This window comes from Podarcis melisellensis (genome assembly GCF_964234715.1).
Source record: "Podarcis melisellensis genome assembly, chromosome: 3".
Classification (NCBI taxonomy): domain Eukaryota; kingdom Metazoa; phylum Chordata; class Lepidosauria; order Squamata; family Lacertidae; genus Podarcis; species Podarcis melisellensis.
Genome location: NC_138530.1, coordinates 110,447,426 through 110,470,927, shown reverse-complemented (window position 1 = coordinate 110,470,927; position 23,502 = coordinate 110,447,426). Strand labels below are relative to the sequence as shown.

Here is a 23,502-nt window from a genome sequence, read left to right as displayed (position 1 = left end):
TTATGACAAGCAGATGCAAAAGTAAATTAAAATACAGGCCTTTGGGTTCGGTGGAGGCTTCCTTAGGAGGGTGGGCAGGCTTTGCTGCTCCTTCCTCCCCTCTTCAGAGCCCACGACCTGCCACAGTGTTCCAGAGCATCTCTCCATCATCCAGGGCAAATTTGGGGAAGAACACAGAGCAGTGTAGGTCTACCCCTCCCATTAATATAGTCTACCCCTCCCATTAATATAGAGCGCTGCTAATGTGCTTCCTATTAGTGCTTGGGGTCAGGAAATGGCAATTTGCAGGGCAAAAAGGTCAGTTCTAATTTGTATAGGGACATCCGGCAGTGTTGGGTTCCCTGCTTCCCTTGCAGCTAATTCAGTTGCAGCTAGGGTGGCCATGTAGCCTTCTTTACAGAGGACAGCCTTCTATCTGAAGGCTGGTCCAAGCGTGGTTGGAGGATAAAGGGTCAGGAGAGCAGGGAGTCTGAAGATGGCCAACAGCTGTTAGGACCTAGATACCAGATTAAGCAGGGACATGGGTGGTGCTGTGGGTTAAACCACAGAGCCTAGGGCTTGCCGATCAGAAGGTCGGCAGTTTGAATCCCTGCGACGGGGTGAGCTCCCGTTGCTCGGTCCCTGCTCCTGCCCACCTAGCAGTTCGAAAGCACATCAAAGTGCAAGTAGATAAATAGGTACCGCTTCGGCGGGAAGGTAAACGGCATTTCCGTGCGCTGCTTTGGTACGCAGAAGCGGCTTAGTCATGCTGGCCACATGACCTGGAAGCTGTACGCCGGCTCCCTCGGCCAATAAAGCGAGATGAGTGCCGCAACCCCAGAGTCGGTTACAACTGGACCTAATGGTCAGGGGTCCCTTTACCTTTACTTTACCAGATTAAGCAGTCACACTGGGAGTTTTCCAATGTAGTGCTGATGAGATTTCTGCTTGCCTGATGGAATGACCTCCTCTCTCTTCCTGCTGTGCTCTGTTTTGCATTGCTCTGGGGTTTCTCCTGACCTTACAGAGCCAATTTGGGGGCATATAGGGCACAGTGAGGAGAGGGAAGAAAGCCCTAGAGGAACCAGTTAGTTGAATACAGCCTACTATGTTTAAATCTATACCTGTCAATTAGCATATGCAAATATTATACAAATTTGTGTCTTTTTTATGACACATTAAGTGGCCACCTATAAATTAGCATGTGCAAATATTATACAAAACTGTGTCCACCTTTCTATAATGCCTAAGTAGCTACTCTATTACAAGCAATGGTGCTTACAAATGATCACTTTACCGAGTTATAACTTACTGGTGTAGACGCAATTTATATAGTAAGCTGGTTGGACCCAGGGATGATTGAGAAATTCGCTTTAGTTCTCATTTAAAGGCAACTCTGACTAATTTGCACTTTCCAAAACAATGTGCAAACCGAAACACAGCCATCTTTCAAAATTTGCACTTCTCAGGGTTTTGCAAAGTGGTTCTCTGGCCAACAAATGTATGCAAAAATGCATGTATCAGGGTAAAGTAAAGTACCATATTTTTCCGTGCATAAGACTAGGTTTTTCCCCTTAAAAATAATGTCAAAAATTAGGGGGGGGCGTCTTAAACATGGATACATCTCTCCCCCCCCCATTTTCTTAAATCTGAATCCCCCAAAATAGGGGGTGTCTTATACATGGGGACGTCTTATAGATGGGAAAATACGGTATGTGTTAGGGAAAATTATTTTGAAAAAATGTATATATTAGGCAAAATTGTATGCAAGTCTGTATTTTAGGAGTGGCAGTAAAGTGCTGGGTGACTTGCATTTTCAGGATGACTTGCAAAAGAAAAAATACTGCAAACCGACGTGGACATGGGAAAAACCGAGCTTAACGTTGGAAAACAGAGAAAGAGAGAGAAAGCAAAAATGATAGATTCGCCCCTTCTCACTTTTAACAACCTGGCTAGTGGTGAGGAGGGTGGGTTGGACGTTCTGAAATTTCAGCCCCTGGAGATTATCTGCATGGTGGCTGCTGTAATTAGGCAGTAATGTCACCTCAAGCTGGCTACGCCGGATATAAGCAGAGGGTGCAAAGTTGCCTCTTAAAGAGAATCGTAGGCAGGGATTTTTTTTCTGCCGAAACTGGTCGGAACTAAGTTCTGGCAGGTGGGCGCCATTGCTTTTATAAGTGAACAAGAGAGAGGTTCATGGTGAGTTCCAGCACCTCTTTCTAGAAAAATAGCACTGATCCTAGGACATACCGTATTTTTCGCTCTATAGGACGCACTTTCCCCCCTCCAAAAATTAAGGGGAAATGTGTGTGCATCCTATGGAACGAATGCAGGCTCCTTGGCTTCAGCGATAGCAACGCGAAGCCTCCAAAGCGCAGAGGGAGCGCTCCCTCCACGCTCTGGAGGCTACACGTTGCTTTCGCTGAAGCCTAGAGAGTGAGAGGGGTCGGTGTGCACCGACCCTTCTCGCTCTCCAGGCTTCAGGGATAGCCGCCTGAAGCTTTTGGAGCACAGCGGGAACTTGCGCTGTGCTCCGAAGGCTTCGGGTTCCTTTTGCTGAAGCTGGGAGAGCAAGACTCTCTCGGCTTCAGCAGAGAGGGAGAGCTGCGCAGCGCCCCTTCAGCGAAACAGGAGGAGAAATGGAAGGGGCTCTGTTTCTCCTGCCGCTTCGCTGAAGAGGCACTGATCAGAGATGGGGAGAACAAGAAAAAGAATTCTCCCCCTCTCTGCTCAGCACCCCTTCAGCGTCCTACAGTCGGGTGCATCCTATAGAGCAAAAAATATGGTATCTGGCAACATTAGGAATAAGGATGCTTGAAGAGTCCTGTTTCTGTGACTATCAATGTGAACTGAACTGGTACTTACCTCTCAGACCAGGCATGCCCAACTCAGTAGACTGCAATCTACTCCCACTATAAAAAACTGGCAGTGATCTATCCATTGGATTGACCAAAGTTGTTGAGCTATTTTTTGGGAGGAACATCCAAAGCTGTTGAGCTTTCTTTTTAAAAAATTGGGGGGGGGGTGTCAATAGATCAGGGTCACGTGATCGACCAGGATCGACCAGAGACACCCTGCAATCGACTGGTAGATCACAATCGGCCGGTTGGACACGCCTGTTCTAGACTAATGTGCAGATCAGAACAAAATCCTTCCAATTTTGCACTGCTTCCAGTGTTGTGACGCAGTGCCAGAATGCATAAAAAATGCATAGCTTACAGTAAAATATGCTTGGGCATGTGAACCCTGAGATGATAGGTATATTGAAATTTGAATTTTCATGCAGACTGTTTGCAGATAAATGCAGGAATGGAATGAGCTGATGAGCATGCACATATGACATTAAGATGCACCAGAAATAAGATGTCCATCTCTATTGAGGAGGTTTGCTTCACATGTCCCTATAGTGTCCGATGTACAAGCAAGCACTGAAAACACAGTACCTTCAATGTTCAGCGGTTCTCAACCTGTGGGTCCCCAGATGTTGTTGGACTACAACTCCCATCATCCCTGAGCTCTGGCCTTGCTAGCTAGGGGTGATGGGAGTTGTAGTTCAACAACATCTGGGGACCCACAGGTTGAGAAAGGCTGTGCTAGATGCTGACCCCACTTAGACACCCAATAAGATGCAACTTCAAATGCCCTGATCCTGTCTAGCAAGGCCAGCAGGCACCTTTCCCACAACACGAGGGGCTTGGAGCAGGCAAGGCAGGACCACCTTGTATGTCTCACTTCTCTGGCACAGACACCAGGCAGAAGCCTGGAGCAGACAAGATGGTTTCCTAGGCAGCCACACTTTGCACGCTCCAAAAAGGGCATGTGCAACAGAGAGAGACCTGCTTTGCTTCTCTTTGCACATGTCCAGAGAGAACGGCAGAAGGGGTTTTGGCAGAGCTGAATGGAAGCACATCGCTCCCTGCCAAAACTTTGCAGAGCTGAACCACTTGGTTCCATGCGACTGAGGTAATTTGGCTTTTGTTCTTCGGAAGGTCGACTCTAGTTGCTCTCCAGCTAGACCTATTGGGGATTGGAAAGTAGTCTGCTTGTAAGTGATATAGGCGATTGGCCATATAATGTTTTTGGAGCCCTCTCCCCTCAACACACACACACACCACAGCTCCAGAAGGATAGATCTCCACTAGTTTACTTGTGCATAGCTGTCAAGTGTCCCTTATTTGAAGGGACAGTCCCTTATTCCAGCACCATGTCCCGCTGCTGTCCCTTATTGATGGATGTCCCTTAAATGTCCCTTAAATGATGTCCCTTAAATTTCAAAGGAAGCAGCTCCTCTCCCTCCCTCCCTGCTGGCCAGGGAGGAGGGAGGCTCCAACTGTGTTGCTTGGCTGTGTTGCTCACCCAATAAGAAGTCCAAGAACGACTGGGGGGTGGAGCTTACATGCCTTGTGTGTGGCTAGTTAATGCAAGCTGAGGGGTTTTTTGAATGCTGGATGCCATTTTGTTGCACGTGCTGCTGCAAACTTTGCAGTGCAAAGCCAGGCCGGGGAGCCATCTTAAGTTGAGGCTGCATAGGCCTTGTGGTGCATGTGATTCAGATTCTAATCAGTTGAACCTCTGGTTACAAAGTTGGTCGGACACTGTTCTCAAAGCTAGCAGCATGAGTTTGACCAGACTGCAGGAGGACAGGAAGACTGGAGTGCCTGGAACAGGTGAGGCTGCAGGCAGGTCCCTTATTTTGGCTGCTGGTCCCTTATTTTCAAGGCTGCTGGTCCCTTATTTTCAAATCTGTAAGTTGACAGCTATGCTTGTGGCATCTAGCCTTGTCTTGCTTCTTTCCTCCATCTGCTTTTGCCAGTCTATAATGATCATGGATTAATCCAGCCGTCTCAATATGGTACCCTGCAGTTGTTTCAGACTACAACTCCTATCAGCTCCACCCAACAGAGCCAATAGTCAAGGACAGTGGAAATTGTAGCCTAAAACGTCTGGAAGGCACGAGATTGGGGGAAGCCACTGTAGTCTCTTAAAGTTGCTGGGCCTGACTGCAAGATCTTTCCTCAGTGCAAGGATGCCAAGGATCAGACTGTTACCTTCAGCTTCCTTGCAACTCAATGGTTCTATGGGTGTACTCAGGGGATGCAGGGGGATGCATACCTCTAAGCATTTTGTGAATCTAATGGGAGAAGAAACTTTTAAAAAATAAAAATTTTAGTTTCTTCTCTAGCATGGTGAATCGTCAGTTCCATCAAAGTGCAAGTAGATAAATAGGTACCACTCTGGCGGGAAGGTAAACGGCATTTCCCTGCGCTGCTCTGGTTCGCCTGAAGTGGCTTAGTCATGCTGGCCACATGACCCGGAAGCTGTATGCCGGCTCCCTCGGCAAATAAAGCGAGATGAGCACTGCAACCCCAGAGTCATCCGTGACTGGACCTAACGGTCAGGGGTCCCTTTACCTTTACCTTTACTGGGGGCTTTGCTAAGAATCGGCATCATAATTATCCACTTATATTTCACATCCCTCCCTCTGTAGTGAACTAAAGTGGCCCAGGTGGATCCAAAAAACAAGGGGGAAAGAACCATTTCACAGGGTGTTCCAGTAAGACAATTTTCCTGCAGCCTAACATTATTTTTTTACTGAAGAAGCAAAATCTTCAGGGCCTCTGAATCACCCCCAACAGGGAAAACATCATACTGACTGCAGCGTGCTTGGAGGTCAAACAAAATCAATAGAGCGCTCTCTTAAACTGTCTTTATGCTAACCCTCTTTTCAGAGGCATCTGGGGGGGAAATGGACCTTTTATCATTCTCGTGGCGAGCGTCTTAACCACTAAAGGAGAGCAAAACAAATCCCGCCGTTCTTGCCGCCAGACACCTCAGCTCAGCTGCTTAGTTTGTCAAGTCATCCTATCTGTTTCGTTCCATGAGGCCAAGAAGTGAGGCTGCTCAGGGTTTGGAAAGGATGGCAGGAGATCGGGAAATAAATCAATGCCCCCGATTGATCAGAAATTATATTTAAAGCAAGCCATTGATAAGTTTAACATAGGTCACAGCTTAAAGGGCATGGCAATTTAGCCTCCTGAGATGAAATGTGCAGGGTTTCCTCAGTCATTTCCTGCCAAGAAATAAAATACTGGCTGCAAACTGGATTGGGGGGGGGGAGTTTTGGCTTCCTTCTGCATCAGTGAGGAGTCGATCCTTTATTGGCATCAGGCAGGTGCCTTCCTGGTACAGTTTTAGATAAAATAAAATAACGGTAATGATAATTGTTTGGGCAAGCTACCAAGACATGTAAATTTATTATGTATACTTGTTTTTCAATTATTTGTTCTTCTATATCCATCAGTAATAGATCCACTCCAAGCTAATAATAATAAAAAACTTTTATTTATACCCCACCCTCCCCGGCCAAGCGTGGGCTCAGGGCGGCTAACACCGAATATAGGTAAAGGGACCCCTGACCATTAGGTCCAGTCATGGCCGACTCTGGGGTTGCGGCGCTCATCTCGCTTTATTGGCCGAGGGAGCCAGCGTACAGTTTCTGGGTCCTGTGGCCAGCATGACTAAGCTGCTTCTGGCAAACCAGAGCAGTGCACAGAAACGTCGTTTACCTTCCCGCCAGAGCGGTACCTATTTATCTACTTGCACTTTGACATGTTTTTGAACTGCTAGTTTGGCAGGAGCAGGGACCGAGCGACGGGAGCTCACCCCATTGCAGGGATTCGAACCGCCGACCTTCTGATCGGCAAGTCCTAGGCTTTGTGGTTTAACCCATAGCGCCAGCCGCGTCATTTGCAGAATCACTGCGTACTGACGTGGGAGTAAATCCCATTGAACTCAATGAAGCTTTCATTGGCTTACACAAGCCTAGGATTCCACTGTAAAATAAATCTAAAATTTCCCTAGTACAAGAAACTAACAGCCTCCTGGAACCCTGACAGCCACCAAGAAAGCCTTTAGTAAATCAGTATGACAAAAATGATGTGTAAGGGAAGCATCTGGGGAAATAAGTGCAATTAAATCCCAGCACTACATTCCCCCACCCTCCCCCACCCTGGTCTGGATTGATTTTCCCAGTGGCTACAGAGCTTTAAATTTAGTTGTCAATAGAATAGGTGAAAATTCAATACCACACTGGCTATGGGCCAGCTAATGTGTTACCCGTGAAAAATTAAAAGTTGTAAAGTCAGTTGCAAATGCAATTGTATTCTCCAATAATATATAACACAAAACTACCATATTTTTCTGTCTATCAGAAGCCCCCGTGTATAAGATGCCCCTATTTGGGGGGACTCAGATTTAAGAAAATGGCCTCGGCACTATCTGTGTACCTCTAGTTATGGACTCGATCCATTCCGAGGTGCCGTTCACACCTCAAAACGTTCATAACTAGAGCGCTGCTTCTGAGCACATAGGTGGTATGATAGAGCACTTCTGCGCATGCACATGTGGCAAAACCCAGAAGTATACACTTCCGGGTTTGCTGCGTTCGCAAGCCGAAAAGACGCAACATGAACCTAACGCAACATGAGGTATGACTGTATAAGACGCCCCCTAATTTTTGACATACCATATTTTTTGCTCTATAAGACTCACTTTTCCCCTCCTAAAAAGTAAGGGGGAATGTGTGTGCGTCTTATGGAGCAAATGCAGGCTACGCAGCTATCCCAGAAGCCAGAACAGCAAGAGGGATTGCTGCTTTCACTGCGCAGCGATCCCTCTTGCTGTTCTGACTTCTGAGATTCAGAATGTTTTTTTTCTTGTTTTCCTCCTCCAAAAACTAGGTGCGCCTTGTGGTCTGGTGCATCTTATAGAGTGAAAAATACGGTAATTTATTGGGGGGACTAGTCTTATACACGGGAAAATAAAGTAACTGCTGATCAGACTTCACCAAGTGTTTCATATAAGATGGCTATATGCAAAAGAGTAAAAGCGGTTTCCTGCACCTTTTCCCTGTGGCAGAAGGATATTTCAGGAGGAGTAGCTTGTGTGACAAAGGTGTTCCTGCTATAAAAAAAACCCTCTATTTCACAGCTTTGACAATATGCAGGAATCTTGTGTTGTCTTTCAGCTGCCCACCCTAGCCATGCACCACATTTGTGCCCTTATCAAAATGGCAGAAGAGCCTATTTTGAGCTTCAAAAAAATATAGCAAGTTGCTAGCCCTCATGGTTATACTTTAAAAAGTGTGTGTGGCCACCATTAAATCTAAAGGTTCTGAAAAACGGACACAAGGTTAAAAATGACATGCGGCCAAATCTTAGGCATCTTTACTTAGAAGTAAGCCTTTCTTACTTAGAAGTAAGCCGTTACCTTCCCGCTATAAGGTGGTACCTATTTATCTACTTGCACTTAGGGGTGCTTTCGAACTGCTAGGTGGGCAGGAGCTGGGACCGAACGGCGGGAGCTCACCCCGCCGCGGGGATTCGAACTGCCAATCATACGATCGGCAAGTCCTAGGCACTGAGGTTTTACCCACAGCGCCACCTGCGTCCCTGCTTACTCCTAGGTAATTTGGGAGGTAGACAGTTGCAGTGTACAGTCTCTAATAAGTGTACAAAGGACTGCAACCATGCATCCCAAACCTATTGCTGTCTACCTAGAAGTAAGGAAGGCTCACTATACTCACAGAACTAGCCATTGATAAATATCACATACTTCCTCCTTTACAGTGTAGTCCTACAGATGTCCCACAGAGCCAAAGGGATCTTATTTCCATTGAAATATGTACAAGATTGCAAACTAAATTGCATTTTTCAAAGCTCCATGACCTCCAAGTCCACTCCAGAATTCTCAAAACATTTGGGCTAAAGTCCTACACAGTGGAACCTCTATTTGCGACCATAATACATTTGGGAGGACCATCCAGAGGTCAAACTGGGTCGCTGGGAGAGGCGCCATTGTGCACAAGCATGGGCGGCAATCGCCGCTCCCGCGCATGTGCAAATGGCGGCAAATCCACCACTTACTTCCGGGTTTGCAGCGGTCGTGACTTGGAACAACTGTAAGAAGAGGCGGTGGTAAGTAGAGGTTCGACTGTATACAGTTACAGTGGTACCTCGGGTTACATATGCTTCAGGTTACATACGCTTCAGGTTACAGACTCCGCTAACCCAGAAATAGTACCTCGGGTTAAGAACTTTGCTTCAGAATGAGAACAGAAATCGTACTCCAGTGGCGCAGCAGCAGCAGCAGGCCCCATTAGCATTAAGTACTTAACCCGAGGTACCACTGTACTAGGGTCAGGATTTACTAGGTTCATCTACTGAACACAGCACAACTTACTTCTGAGTAAATAGGCACAAGACTTACATTAAATAGCTCCAACACGTGTATCACACTGATAGGTAAATGCACCATACTTATCAGTGTTTGTCCAACCAGGAAGGCCTCGTGTGTGATATTAAAGAGATGTCACTAAAACGCGCATGCCAGCTGCTCCCCTCAGGGGGTATTACACATCTCTGAGGCGGCCTTCAAGGCTGAACAAGCCGACCATCCCATTTCCTGTTCTAGTGCAATGAAAAATACCATTAAGACAAATAGCCCAAACCAATGATCTAAGGATGTGCAGATCTCCCACATCGTTACCAAGAAATTTCACCACTCCTATAGAAACTCCTTTTGCTTCCCTGGAGAACAGCAGTGAGGGAACCTGTGGCCTTCTGTTTAATGATGGACTACATCTCCCATCATCCCTGATCTTAGGTTCATAGTGGCTGGAGCTGATGAGTGTTGATGTCTAGCAACATCAGGAGAAAATAACTTGCATGTTCATGCTCATGTTTTGATACTTCTCCTGATCAGTGCAAATTCACCTTGAAGTTTGACTTTTGAGAACATTTGGAGACTGCTGCTCCAGTCAGTCAGTACTGGAATAGAGCATAGCTTCCAGACGGACTCTATTTTGGGGTGGGATTCAATCACATGCTGGCAAATTCAGGTTGCACAATTAAAGTTCCTTGAGAGGTCTTGCACAACAAACCTGCTTCCCCCAAAGACTGGACTTCTTGCAATGGGGAAACACATTGTAAAGTGTGGGTGACGCCAAGGATGGAAGAATGAGGAAATCCTGACAAAAGAACAGTGACAAGGGAAATTGATGGATTATGCGGAACTGGCGAAATTTACATACAAACTGCGAGACAAGGACAACTGTGGCTTTAAAGAAGAATGGGAACTTTTTACAAATTACTTAAAAACAACAACAAAATGAACTGAACTCCTTGGCAGGTTTTGAATAAACATACGCAAATTTATTATTGTTAACATAATAGATAAATAATTTAAGGATCTTTACAATTTTATAATATGCAGAGAATAACACGTGTTGAAAAATCAGAGAGAGGAGCTGAGAGAAGTCTCGTGGGGGAGAGAGGGAGGGTTTTTCTTGGGGACGGGAAGGGGGGAAATGGGGGGGAATGAAGATGATAATTTGTTATGTGGAAATTCTTAATAAAAATTATATATATATTTTTTAAAAAAGTAAAGTGTGGGTGACGCTTGCTTTGACGCAACATCATCCAACCTCCCCACGAATGAGTCAGGTTGAATGCTCAACAAACAGGAGGTCAGGAAGCACTCACAGTTGTCACTGCACCGGCACAACAAAATGGCGGGCAACAGATTTGTCTTGGTTTTATGAGCTGACCCAGAGCATTGTGCCGGCCCAGCAGCTGGAGTCAGCATTGCCAAACTGGCTCCAGCCACGGCTGCCTTGCCAAATAGGAATTGTCAGGGACTGGCTGGATGAGGAAGAGTGGATGAGGAGCCACCTGCCCAAAAGCCCCACAGGGAGGACACAGAAGATGACGACTTAGATCAATGGCAGATCTGCCGCCTGAGGCAACTGCCTCACCTTGCCTCATGGACCGGCCGGCCCTGATTCACCTACAAAAGGATTTTGACCATTACAGAGCCAGCTATACAGCACCCTAAGAGTACAGTGGTACCTCGGGTTACATACACTTCAGGTTACATACGCTTCAGGTTACAGACTCTGCTAACCCAGAAATATTACCTCAGGTTAAGAACTTTGCTTCAGGATAAGAACAGAAATCGTGCTCTGGCGGTGTGGCGGCAGCAGGAGGCCCCATTAGCTAAAGTGGTGCTTCAGGTTAAGAACAGTTTCAGATTAAGAACAGACCTCTGGAACGAATTAAGTACCCGTATTTTCCGGCGTATAAGACAACTGGGTGTATAAGATGACCCCCCCCCCAACTTTTCTAGTTAAAATATAGAGTTTGGGATATACTTGCCGTATAAGACTACCCCTCTTCCAACGCACACCAAATAAAAAAATTAAAAACCAGTCTCCAGTCTGGCTCAAAATCTGCTCCACTTCCCGGTGGCCGGGGGCTTCTGGGGCCAATTTTCAAGCGTATTTCTGCTTCATCTAGAGCTTGGTGATTTAATTTGCTGTCATTTTATCCTTTGGTGGGGAGTTGCTGCAGGAGCTGCTGCTGTAGCCTGCGTATAAGACGACCCCCGACTTTTGAGAAGATTTTCCTGGGTTAAAAAGTAGTCTTATACTCCAGAAAATACAGTACTTAACCCGAGGTAGCACTGTACTCAGAAGAGCAGCTGCATAAGGCAGTCTCAGCCATGGTAAAGTTAAGACTGGACGACATTATATTATTGACTTTTCTTCAGGGGATTGGCATTCACATTTTTATAAAAAAAAAAAAAACCTTGCAAGAGAAATCACGACGCTAACAATATTTGTATTGATTATCTAACTGGAGTTGCAATTGGCTCCATTGTCTCACTTCCTCTCAAATTGCTCGCAGATGGGATCCTATTTCTAACGCTGCAATTCTAGAGGGAACACTTAAATCGCTGCCTGGAACTGTACACACAGTCGCAAACTCAAAACTCTCGCTCAGAAGGGCTCCAATTATCTTCAAGGCATTTCCATTCATAATTTCCTCCGTTAAAAGGTTTAACGAGCAAAATTAGCGTTATGCCTCAAACTCGGCATCCCCCTGCCATGCTTGTTAGGAGGTTAGGAGTTCCCAGAGAAATCCGTCTGCTCAGGGGAAACAAATGGGAGTTTGTGGGAGGAGGAAGACAGGAGACAGGTCAGGACACCTGATCTACCTGCACATCCTCCAGCATTTCTCACAGGTTGTAACAGGGACACATTTGTCTACTCCTAGTATTACACCAGGGCACAGGTGGCGCTGTGGGTTAAACCACAGAGCCTAGGACTTGCCGATCAGAAGGTTGGCGGTTTGAATCCCCTGACGGGGTGAGCTCCCGTTGCTCGGTCCCTGCTCCTGCCAACTTAGCAGTTCGAAAGCACGTCAAAGTGCAAGTAGATAAATAGGTACCACTCTGGCAGGAAGGTAAACGGTGTTTCCGTGCACTGCTCTGGTTCGCCAGAAGCAGCATAGTCATGCTGGCCACATGACCCGGAAGCTGTACACTGGCTCCCTCGGCCAATAAAGCGAGATGAGCGCCGCAACCCCAGAGTTGGTCACGACTGGACCTAATGGTCAGGGGTCCCTTTACCTTTACCTAGTATTACACCACGGATCACTGCCAAAGCCACCTCCCCATGCAAATGATTACTATTGCTGAAGGCACCACTCCACCAGTGCCCTGATCTCCACTGGTTTGAAACGTCAAATGTAATGGTTTTTTCTCACCAAAGATATACAGGGGGAATACAATTGTTCTGCATTGCGCCTGCCAACCTAGAAGTTCAAAAGCACCCTCGGGTGCAAGTAGATAAATAGGGACCACTTTCTAGCGGGAAGGTAAACGGCGTTTCCGTGTGCAGCTCTGGCTCGCCAGAGCAGCGATGTCACGCTGGCCACGTGACCTGGAAGTGTCTTCGGACAGCGCTGGCCCTTGGCCTCTTGAGTGAGATGGGCGCACAACCCCAGAGTCTGGCAAGACTGGCCCGTACGGGCAGGGGTACCTTTACCTTTACCTTTATGTGAAATGGCAGGCTAGGCCTTGCATGATGCCTTCACAAGCTACGTCTCCCTCCTGTTCAGAAATCTTGGAAGTCCTGGTGGGGAAAGAGAGCTGGACAACTCTAGCACCTCATACGGACCATGTTCAAACAAGCTATTCCCAAAAGGAGGAATGGTGATTTGCCAGAGACCTGGACTGGAAAAGACAGACTGTTCCCAGTCGACAGGGACAGTTGGAGCATACAAAACGTCTGCTGCATACATTCTGCAGGTGCAGAAGGCAATTAAAGTTAGGAGAAAGTGATCTGTGATTTATTTATTTTTTAAGCCCTGGGGAGGGGGGCGTGTCTCACATTTTTCACTCACATGCCTATACATGTCTACTCAGAAGTAATCCCCATGAACTACAAGGGGGCTTACTTTGGACTCCGTATAGGACAGCAGCCTTAGATGACCGAACTATGTCACACCCCATTACATTGGTGAAACTCCATTTGTTGATTCCAGCTCAATGGACACATCTAATTTAGGTCCCTTAATATCAATGGGTCTACTCTGAGTAGAACTTACCTGGGGACAACCCACACACAAAAAACACATTTCCTCAAGTATCCCTAGCTGGAATCCTGCCACAACAGTCTTCCTCATAACTCAGTCTGGCACCATAACTAATAATTGTATTGATATTTTTTTTAAAAAAATCATATTATTAATTAATTGTTCTGTTTTGCTTACCTATAGCGCTTTTTTGACCCAAAGACCCCCAGAGTGAGGAACACCATATTAAGAGATATGACACAGAACAATGAAATGCCACAGATCATCATATATGATGCGAGCCAGCAAAACATAGCGTCAGTAAAGAGCCACGTTCAAATGTCACAGTGGGGGCAATTGTGGGTAATTTTCTGTTATGTGCCATTCCTACTATAAAAAAAATTAGAAGGCAATGGATGCAAGCACATTTTTAAGACATTTGCAGGGAGCCAACAGTAGTGGGGGCTGTTTTGTTGGTTTTTTAAAAATGAAATGTTGTCTCCCATTGGGCATCAAGCAGTTCTCTGGGTGTGCAATTTCTTATGTATGTGATATACATTGGGGGCGGGGGAGGTACACAAATATTGTAATCCAGGAGTTCATGTGCCCAAAAAAGTTGCTCAAAGTAGAAGGTCCCTTCTAGACTAGGGGTCAGCAAACTTTTTCAGAAGGGGGCCGGTCCACTGTCCCTCAGACCTTGTGGAGGGCCAGAATTTTTTTATTTTTTTTTAATGAACAAATTCCTATGCCCCACAAATAAGCCAGAGATGCATTTTAAATAAAAGGACACATTCTACTCATGTAAAAACACCAGGCAGGCCCCACAAATAACCCAGAGATGCATTTTCAATAAAAAGACACATTCTACTCATGTAAAACCACACTGATTCCCAGACTGTCCGTGGGCCGCATTTAGAAGGTGATTGGGCCAGATCCGGCCCCCGGGCCTTAGTTTGTCTACCCATGTTCTAAACCAGCAGTTCTCAACTTGTGTGTCCCCAGATGTTGTTGGACTACAACTCCCATCATCCCTCAACTCCCATCATCCCTGAGCTCTGGCCTTGCTAGCTAGGGGCGATGGGAATTGTAGTTCAACAACATCTGGGGACCCCCAGGTTGAGAAAGGCTGTTCTAGACAAACACGTTTTTCTCCCTGGAGTCTATCTGCCTCACAAAGGCAGAAACACGGCCGACGAAATAAAGAAGGAAATCTTAAAAGCACAGATGTTTCAAATAAGACGATTACAGCACATTTTAAATGGCTGCTGAACCTTTCAGAACAGAATCCAAGGTGATGGTAATTGAGCCTTTCCCCTAACCCTGAGAATCCTGGGAGGTCCGGCTCACTTTGCCATTTGTGGTTCAACAAAGCCAGCCTTGCCCATGCTTCTAATTCACGTCGCTGCACCGTCATTCCCGACATCTTTTTAGCCGCTTTCAAAGAGAAACTTGCCTGCCATACCCACCCACACCACCCAGATCTGGTGGGAGAGAATGAGATGGGTGGAGACAGTCAAACGTTGGGCAGAAGACAAACACGCAAGCAAGCATCTGGCCCAAACGCAAGATTTCTTGCCTCGGCCCAATTGCAGGTTCCCCCATATGACCGCACAGCTGCCACAGTGAGTGATCATCAGTATGTTGAGGTCATCTCTGTCCTGAGGCTAAGTTTGTGAAAATAAATGGCTGTGAAGAAAACCGGGGGGCGGGTGAGAGAGGGAGAGACAGAGGGCTTTTAAAAGTTATTTGGTCTTCCTGCCATTCTCAGACTGCGAAGGGGAGGCGAACCCAAGCTGAAATAGGACTGGTTCCATGCCAAATAGGACCAGCCATAGGACTGGTTCCACGCCAAATAAATTACAGATCAGAGTTACGGCTCATAGAGGGCATTGACTGATCCACAACAGTCAGGCTGTTTGTGCGCACCCAGTTCTTAGGGAGAAGTACCAATTTCCAAATAACATTCTTTAATTGATACTTGCCCAAAAAGAGGCTTGTGATTATCTAGCCATGTCTTCGCTTCGGCTCTGTATTACCTTCCTGTAGTTCGTATTTCCACTTGTTTTCTGATGGCAGAAAAGAAAATATATGCTTCCTCCCCTTCTCCTGAGTTTGTGATGGATTGTAGATAGGGGAAGTGGGATTGCTGTTGTTGTTGTTGTTGTGGTTTAGTCGTGTCTGACTCTTTGTGACCCCATGGACCAGAGCAGGCCAGGCACACCTGTCTTTCACTGCCTCCCGCAGTTTGGTCAAACTCATGCTGGCAGCTTCGAGAACACTGTCCAACCATCTCGTCTTCTGTCGTCCCCTTCTCCTTGTGCCCTCAATCTTTCCCAACATCAGGGTCTTTTCCAGGGAGTCTTCTCTTCTCATGAGGTGGCCAAAGTATTGGAGCCTCAGCTTCACGATCTGTCCTTCCGGTGAGCACTCAGGGCTGATTGCTCTGATTGTGGGATTGTTAATCATCATCAAAATCATCATCAGCATCATATCTATTTTTATCGCACTTATGACAAAATGTATAATAATAATAATAATAATTATTATTATTATTATTATTATTATTATTATTATTATTATTTATGCCCCACCCATCTGGCTGGGTTTCCCCAGCAACTCTGGGCGGCTTCAACAAAATATTAAAATATCGTAATACATCAAACATTAAAAGCTTCTCTAAACAGGGCTGCCTTCAGATGTCTTCTAAAAGTCTGGTGGTTGATTTTCTCTTTGACATCTGGTGGGAGAGCATTCCACAGAGCAGGTGCCACTACCGAGAAGGCCCTCTGGCTGGTTCCCTGTAACCTCACTTCTTGCAGGGAGGGAACCGCCAGAATGCCCTCGGCACTGGACCTCAGTGTCCGGGCAGAACAATGGGGGTGGAGACACTCCTTCAGGTATACTGAACCGAGGCCATTTAGGGCTTTAAGGTCAGCACCAACACTTTGAATTGTGCTCAGAAATGACATGCAGGAGATTTCCATCTCCTGTCCAGGGCACAGATCAGAACCAGATCTCTGCATCCATGTGGCTCTCCAGATTTTCAAAACATAGAGGATCTCAGACTAAGAAAGGAGAAAGTGAGAGATAGCAGCCATTGGAGGAGAACATTGCATGGACAAAAGGGCATCAGAGGAGGTGAAATCCACATTAAATTGAAGCATGGATGTGTCTATTCTATCGCTGCTTTATAATATGAACCCAACAATCACAAGACTATAAGCACAAGTTCTAATGATGAAATGCAACCTTGGACAACACATTATCCTAAAGCAGACCACTGGTCAGCTAGCTTCAGATGGTCTACACCATTGGTCAGCAAACTTTTTCAGCAGGGGGCCGGTCCACTGTCCCTCAGACCTTTTGGAGGGCCAGGCTATATTTGGGGGGGGATGAAATGATGCAAGAGCACCACAAGCCCCAGTGGCTGCTTACCTGTGTCTTGCAAGCAGCAGGGGCTGGCGGTGGCAGAGGGACAATGAGCGCCGCGTGAAAGGGCTCCAGAGAGGGGCTGCTTAAAATGGCGACTGCTCGAGTGCTGTTGCTGCTGGCACCAACAAAGCCCAGTCCCCTCCCTCCTCTAGGCAGGGCGTGGAGAAGCCAGGAGGAGGGAGGGAACAGGAGGAGGAGGTGCCAGCGCCACCACCACCACCGCCGTGAGAGGGATAGGAAGGGAGAGGGAAAGAACGCAAGCACTGGCGATCCACGCGGCGATTCCCAGACCATCCGCAGGCTGGATCCAGAAGGCAATTGGGCCTGATCCAGTCCGTAGGCCTTAGTTTGCTGACCCATGGTCTATACTGACTGGTAGTCAACCTTTTGGACGTCTCTATCTAGAGAAGCCCACAATCAACCTATGACCTGTTTTACCATCTGAGCTCTGACCCACCGAACCCCATTATCCAAAAATCCAGTTCATTCAACTTCAGCATGTCCTGTGCAGTATTATAGCTATGCAACCTCTGTATAATTTGTCATTGTCCCCAAATGTTTTGGCTCTCAGCAGACCATTCAGGTATGAAGTTGAACCGTGCACAAAACAATACTGCCCAGGGTGGAGGAACTTTAAAATTACCTCTTAGCCAAACACTTAAGTCTGATATTTGGTAATACAATCTCTGAGCTGTGAAGTACAGATAAAGGCCTTTCCTAGCCTAAGCAGTACCACCCCTGCAAGAGAACCACACACAAAGAGGGAACAAAGAGTATAGAATGTCTTCCCTCTTTTGTACGATGAAAATCTAGTGTTTCAAAATACATACTGCCTGGTCTCCTATCTGTACCATCAGTGTGAGATACTATGTAATGTGTATCTTTTCTCCTTTCCTCCTCCCCCCAACTTTTTTTTTTTTTTAAGTCAAGGCATGAAAAAGAATTAGTAAACCATTTCACATTCTTATCCTGGATGTTGGGGGTAGGGACATCTTAGAGAATTAAAAGATGGAAATCTAATTAATGAACAGTCACATTTTAAGTAATCTGTCCAGGCGTAATCCTCCTCATGTTTCTCAATGATCTAAAAGCACTTCAGAAATATTAAGCATCCTGCCACGGTGAAATATCTCGAAAGTAGCTAGCATTTAGACTTAGCCTGATTAATATCTGATTAAATGGATCCCAGCTCCTTTCAGAAGCAATACATCAAAAGGATCATTACACAAATTCAATTTCATCTATTTTTGGACGGTGTTTTCTGTTTGAGAATTTAATTCAAGAAGGCTTTCAATGCGCTTTAGTGGGTCTGTAAACACTGAACGCTTAGAAGTAGCATGAAAGTAGTTACCCCCTTAATGTGTCAAAACTCCTCACCTTTGAGGCTCAATTCTGTGGCACTAGAATTCTGGGATGCGGGTGGCGCTGTGGGTTAAACCACGGAGCCTAGGACTTGCCGATCAGAAGGTTGCGTTACGAATCCCCGCGACGGGGTGAGCTCCCGTTGCTCGGTCCCTGCTCCTGCCAACCTATCAGTTCAAAAGCACGCCAAAGTGCAAGTAGATAAATAGGTACCATTCCAGCAGTAAGGTAAACGGCGTTTCCGTGCGCTGCTCGGTTTCTCCAGAAGCGGCTTGGTCATGCTAGCCACATGACCCGGAAGCTGTACGCCGGCTCCCTCAGCCAATAAAACGAGATGAGCACCGCAACCCCAGTCGGTCGCAACTGGACCTAATGGTCAGGGGTCCCTTTACCTTTACCTTTACTAGGCTCAACAGGGCTACTGGAATGTTGATGAGACAGACTAAATCCCAAGACACTCTCTTGACACAAGCAGAAGAGGGGGAGAAAAGGGTGTCACCTTAACTCCAGCAGCAATATAAAAGCTAATAAAGGCCATAGGAACCATCTCAGAAAGATCTTGGTGTCCGGTTGCCACTTTTGTCTGAAGAAAGCCATCATACGTATACATGAAACATCAGTTCTCCAGTTCTGTCAAGCTATAGTCTTCCACTGGCTGCTTCTGCCCTGCTCTGAAGCCCAACAAGAAATAAGCAAGGTTGCTTTCCTCTCTGTCTGGTTGTGCTAGGTATGGACTGATGCTATGAGCATACCCACAGAGAGCATGGCACCAGCAGTTGCCATGTTGCTGCAATGGTCAACCCACTCTGAGCGGCTTCCAGCAGAATATAAAAGCATAATAAAACGCCAAACATTTAAAACTTCCCGATACAGGACTGCCTTCAGATGCCTTCTAAAAGCTGCATAGTTCTTTATCTCCTTGACATCTGGTGGGAGGGTGTTCCAAAGGGGAGGCACCACTGCCGAGAAGGCCCTCTGCCTGGTTCCCTGCACTGTCACTTCTCGCAGTGAGGAAACCACCAGAAGACCCTCAGAGGTGGACCTTGCCTAGAGATTGACAGAGAAGAAGTGCAGTAGAGATAGCCCCCTGGAACACTGTTCCCAGAGAGACCCACCAGGTTTGCTCTATCCTTACCATGTGGAAAGCAGTTAAGGCTGCAATGCAGAACATACTTACTAGGGAGTAAGCCCCATTCAGCTCAATGGGACTTACTTCTGAATAAACACACTTAGGTTTGGACTGTAGGGCTTTCTTCTTCCACAATGCCACCCAAATTATCTACCCAAACAGCAGAAGGTTCATGCAAATCCTCAATTTCTTCAGCAACTTTACATGATCCTAGATTACACGTTCTGCTCATGGCAAGGTTAGTGTAGACAAAGGAAATATCTTCGTTAAGGAATCAAAATGGTTAAGGGGGGAAACTGGGATTTGTTTACTTTGGGTCAAGCTTCTCGTTTATCAAAATCACTGATAGAGGATCAGAATACTAGAGATGTTTGCAGTCAAACAGTGTGTTACATAATTGTGTAATTATGCCTTATAAACACTGATTTTTGTTGTTTAGTCATGTCCGGCTCTTTGTGACCCCCTGGACTAGAGCACGCCAGGCACTCCTGTCTTCCACTGCCTCCCGCAGTTTGGTCAAACTCATGCTAGTAGCTTCGAGAACACTGTCCAACCATCTCGTCCTCTGTCGTCCCCTTCTTCTTGTGCCCTCCATCTTTCCCAACATCAGGGTCTTTTCCAGGGAGTCTTCTCTTCTCATGAGGTGGCCAAAGTATTGGAGCCTCAGCTGCCCTACTAAAACTGAATGTGATTCTGCAATTGCTTCCTTCTGTCTGCTGACGATGATGTTCCCCTGCCCCTGAATATTCATGGGCATTTCTCAATAAATTAATAAAATAGGTCCTTTCTTCAACCAGCATTCAGAAGCCAAAACAGATGGCTATTTTACCAGAATTCTCTTGTTAAATTTTAACAAGTTGCAATTTGTAATATTTAAGGCATTGTGTCATTGTTGTTCTTGTGTATCGAGGCCCCATGACCACCCTGTTCCCTAAGGTGCAAATAACTAGACAACACACAGCATATTGGTTTTGGGGATCAAATAAGGCCACAACTTTATCAGTTACAAGTGTGAGGTTTGGCCATAGGCATTGTGGCAAGCAATGGCGCATGTCACTCCTGCCCGTCCCTGCAAGCCGGTCATTTGAACTTCCCCTGGGCACGGTGCCATGTTGGTCAATTGGTGCCATGCCCAGGGAAACGCCCACCAAACTCCTGCCGCCATTGACCTCTTTGGCAGCAGGAATAGGATCCGGCCTGCCATAAGCTGGTTTTCAACGGAGGCCCGGGACCCACCCGCAAAGCTGCCTGCCCCAAAAGGGGGGTAAATGTACTTTTAATTTAAATTCATTAGCCACCCTTGGATGAAACATCTTTTGCGGCTATGTGACTGCACGCAATTTTAAAGGAAGAAAAATGCCCACGATCACTTGCACGCGCATACACCCCAAGGATACGCATTTAATTTTAGCGAACACAATAATCACATTAGGAAAGGTGTACTACAAAGGCACAGGATCTGATCAGAGGGATCAAGTGACATAAAAGTTAATCCCACGTGTCCAGTTGACTAATCAGTCAGCTTCGAGGCATGAAAAAGCCTTTTCACTGCGGCTGTGTGGTATAGAGATTAGCTTTTTGAACTACGGCCAGAGGGTGGAGATGGGTGGCATAGAGCATGCCTGTCCATTTGAGTGCAGAATCATAGAATTGTAGGGTTGGAAGGGCTCCTGAGGGTCATCTAGTCCAACCCTCTGCAATGCAGGAATCCTGGCCACAGCGGTCCCTGGGTGGGCTTGAACCACCAATCTCCTGGTTAACAGTGAAACACACTGACCCACTGAAGACACAATCTCTCTATATCTCACAACATACTAATGGTGCCATTTCCCACTGGCAGACCTTATCACACCCACAGGATCCATCAAAATACACAACTTCTGTCTAACAGGAAGGGATGAGAAACATGCTCTATGTAATCACCTTTGAATTCTTCTGCCCTGTGTAAAAAATGGATCAAAAGCTGGTCTCCTCCCAAGGCACCGGAAGTGAAACCTAACTGAGGATTTCCCTCCACCTGCCCAACTCCTTCCACCACCAAGATTCTGTGGGGATAATATTGGGTTGCCCTCCATATGATTTTTGTCTGACATTTCCCCACAAACAAAATGGTCACCAAGGATGATCACCTAAGCAATTGGCATCCAGTTGCCTCAGTTCTAACTGGCATCTGTTATTGGTTCAATAATATATAGTGGTGCTATTACTTCCCTTGATCTAGATGCTATATTCCTGGGCTGCATCAATAGGAGTACAGCATCTAGATCAAGGGAAGTAATAGTGCCACTGTATTCTGCTCTGGTCAGACCTCGCCTGGAGTACTGTGTCCAATTCTGGGCACCACAGTTCAAGAAGGACACTGACAAACTGGAACGTGTCCAGAGGAGGGCAACCAAAATGGTCAAAGGCCTGGAAACGATGCCCTATGAGGAACGGCTAAGGGAGCTGGGCATGTTTAGCCTGGAGAAGAGGAGGTTAAGGGGTGATATGATAGCCATGTTCAAATATATAAAAGGATGTCACATAGAGGAGGGAGAAAGGTTGTTTTCTGCTGTTCCAGAGAAGCGGACACAGAGCAATGGATCCAAACTACAAGAAAGAAGATTCCACCTGAACATTAGGAAGAACTTCCTGACAGTAAGAGCAGTTCGACAGTGGAATTTGCTGCCAAGGGGTGTGGTGGAGTCTCCTTCTTTGGAGGTCTTTAAGCAGAGGCTTGACAACCATATGTCAGGAGTGCTCTGATGGTGTTTCCTGCTTGGCAGGGGTTTGGACTCGATGGCCCTTGTGGTCTCTTCCAACTCTATGATTCTAATATATATATATATATATATTGCCTTCAGTGTCATCTGCACAATGAGGAATATATTAGGATATATATAGGCTAGGCCTAATATATTCCTCATTGTGCAGATGACACTGAAGGCAATGAAAATACCTACCCCTGCCTCCCTCACAGATTCACCCATTGGAAGTTGGCATAGCAAATAAACAAAAATCCTCTTACCATATTTGTCTCCATCTTCTCCTTTGGCACTGATCCGTCTACCTAGAACTTGAATATGCTTCCCACTCGTTCTGCTGTACAGCTGATAGAGTCTGAGCTGCTTCCTGCTCACATCGTCTCGCGCTCGTGTTTGATTTTCCACATGTATCCGAAAATCCACATTTTCTTCGGCGACAAACATCTATTTTTATTTTTATTTTAAAGAAGGGGGAAAGCAGACAGTAAACTAAGGCAATGTTGTAGATTCACAAATGCAAACAACACTTTAAAAGGTGAAAAAGGTAAAAGACCCCTGGATGGTTAAGTCCAGTCAAAGGCGACTATGGGGTTGTGGCACTCATCTCGCTTTCAGGCCAAGGGAGCCGGCGTTTGTCCACAGACAGCTTTCTGGGTCATGTGGCCAGCAGGATTAAACCACTTCTGGACTAATGGAACACTGTGATGGAAGCAAGACCACACAGAAGCGCCGTTTACCTCCCCGCCGCAGCAGTACCTATTTATCTACTTGCACTGGTGTGCTTTTGAACTGCTAGGTTGGCAGGAGCTGGGACAGAGCAATGGGACCTCCCCATTCACGCAGACTTGAACTGCTGACCTCATGATCAGCAAGCACAAGAGGCTCGGTGGTTTAGACCACAGCGCCACCCGCATCCACTTCCTGTAAGCAGAGAGGCCATGTCATAGAAGGATTGCCTGCTCTTTGCCTTGCCTGCTGCTTCTCTGCATGCTCTGTATGCTGCTGCCCATTTCGGTGAGATGACCACTATACTCATACTTCTGCTGACCACCTCACTAAGAGAAGAACATACAGGGCCCACCATCTGCTCCCAACTAAGCCCACCTCACTGAAAAAGAGATTGTGCTGACATGTACCTGCTTTTGGCAGCTTCCGCAAGAGAAATAAATATTCTGTCCACATGCTACTGCCTGCCTGAGTGGAAGAGGAATGAAGACAAATGAATGCCTCTCCCCACAAGATGATGCTCCCTGCCTGAAGGACAGAGGCTGCCCACTCTGGCCCACGCTAGCCACCCGAGGGAGAAAAACTGGCCACTGTGATCTCACGCTGATGCTGCCTGTTTCACAGACTGGCCACTGTGTTCTCACACGGATGTGTCCAACCAGAAGGAGAGACACAGGCCATTGTGATGTCATGCTGACGCTGAAGGAGAGGGAAA

The 23,502-nt window shown here is 46.5% G+C and overlaps 1 protein-coding gene across 8 annotated transcripts in view; it reads right to left on the bottom strand.

Moving 5' to 3' along the window:
* The window catches only part of FGF18 (fibroblast growth factor 18), a 130,258-nt gene that overhangs the window by 36,834 nt on the left and 69,922 nt on the right, over window positions 1–23,502 (bottom strand). For 5 of the 8 annotated variants that reach the window (XM_081906526.1, XM_081906530.1, XM_081906527.1 and 2 more), the window contains one exon: window positions 22,325–22,505. In XM_081906526.1, the coding sequence (XP_081762652.1) occupies window positions 22,325–22,505 (181 nt within the window). Of the gene's footprint in view, window positions 1–22,324; window positions 22,506–23,017; window positions 23,495–23,502 lie in introns of those variants that run through there. The other 3 variants (XM_081906525.1, XM_081906528.1, XM_081906529.1) reach the window with 3 other exon arrangements.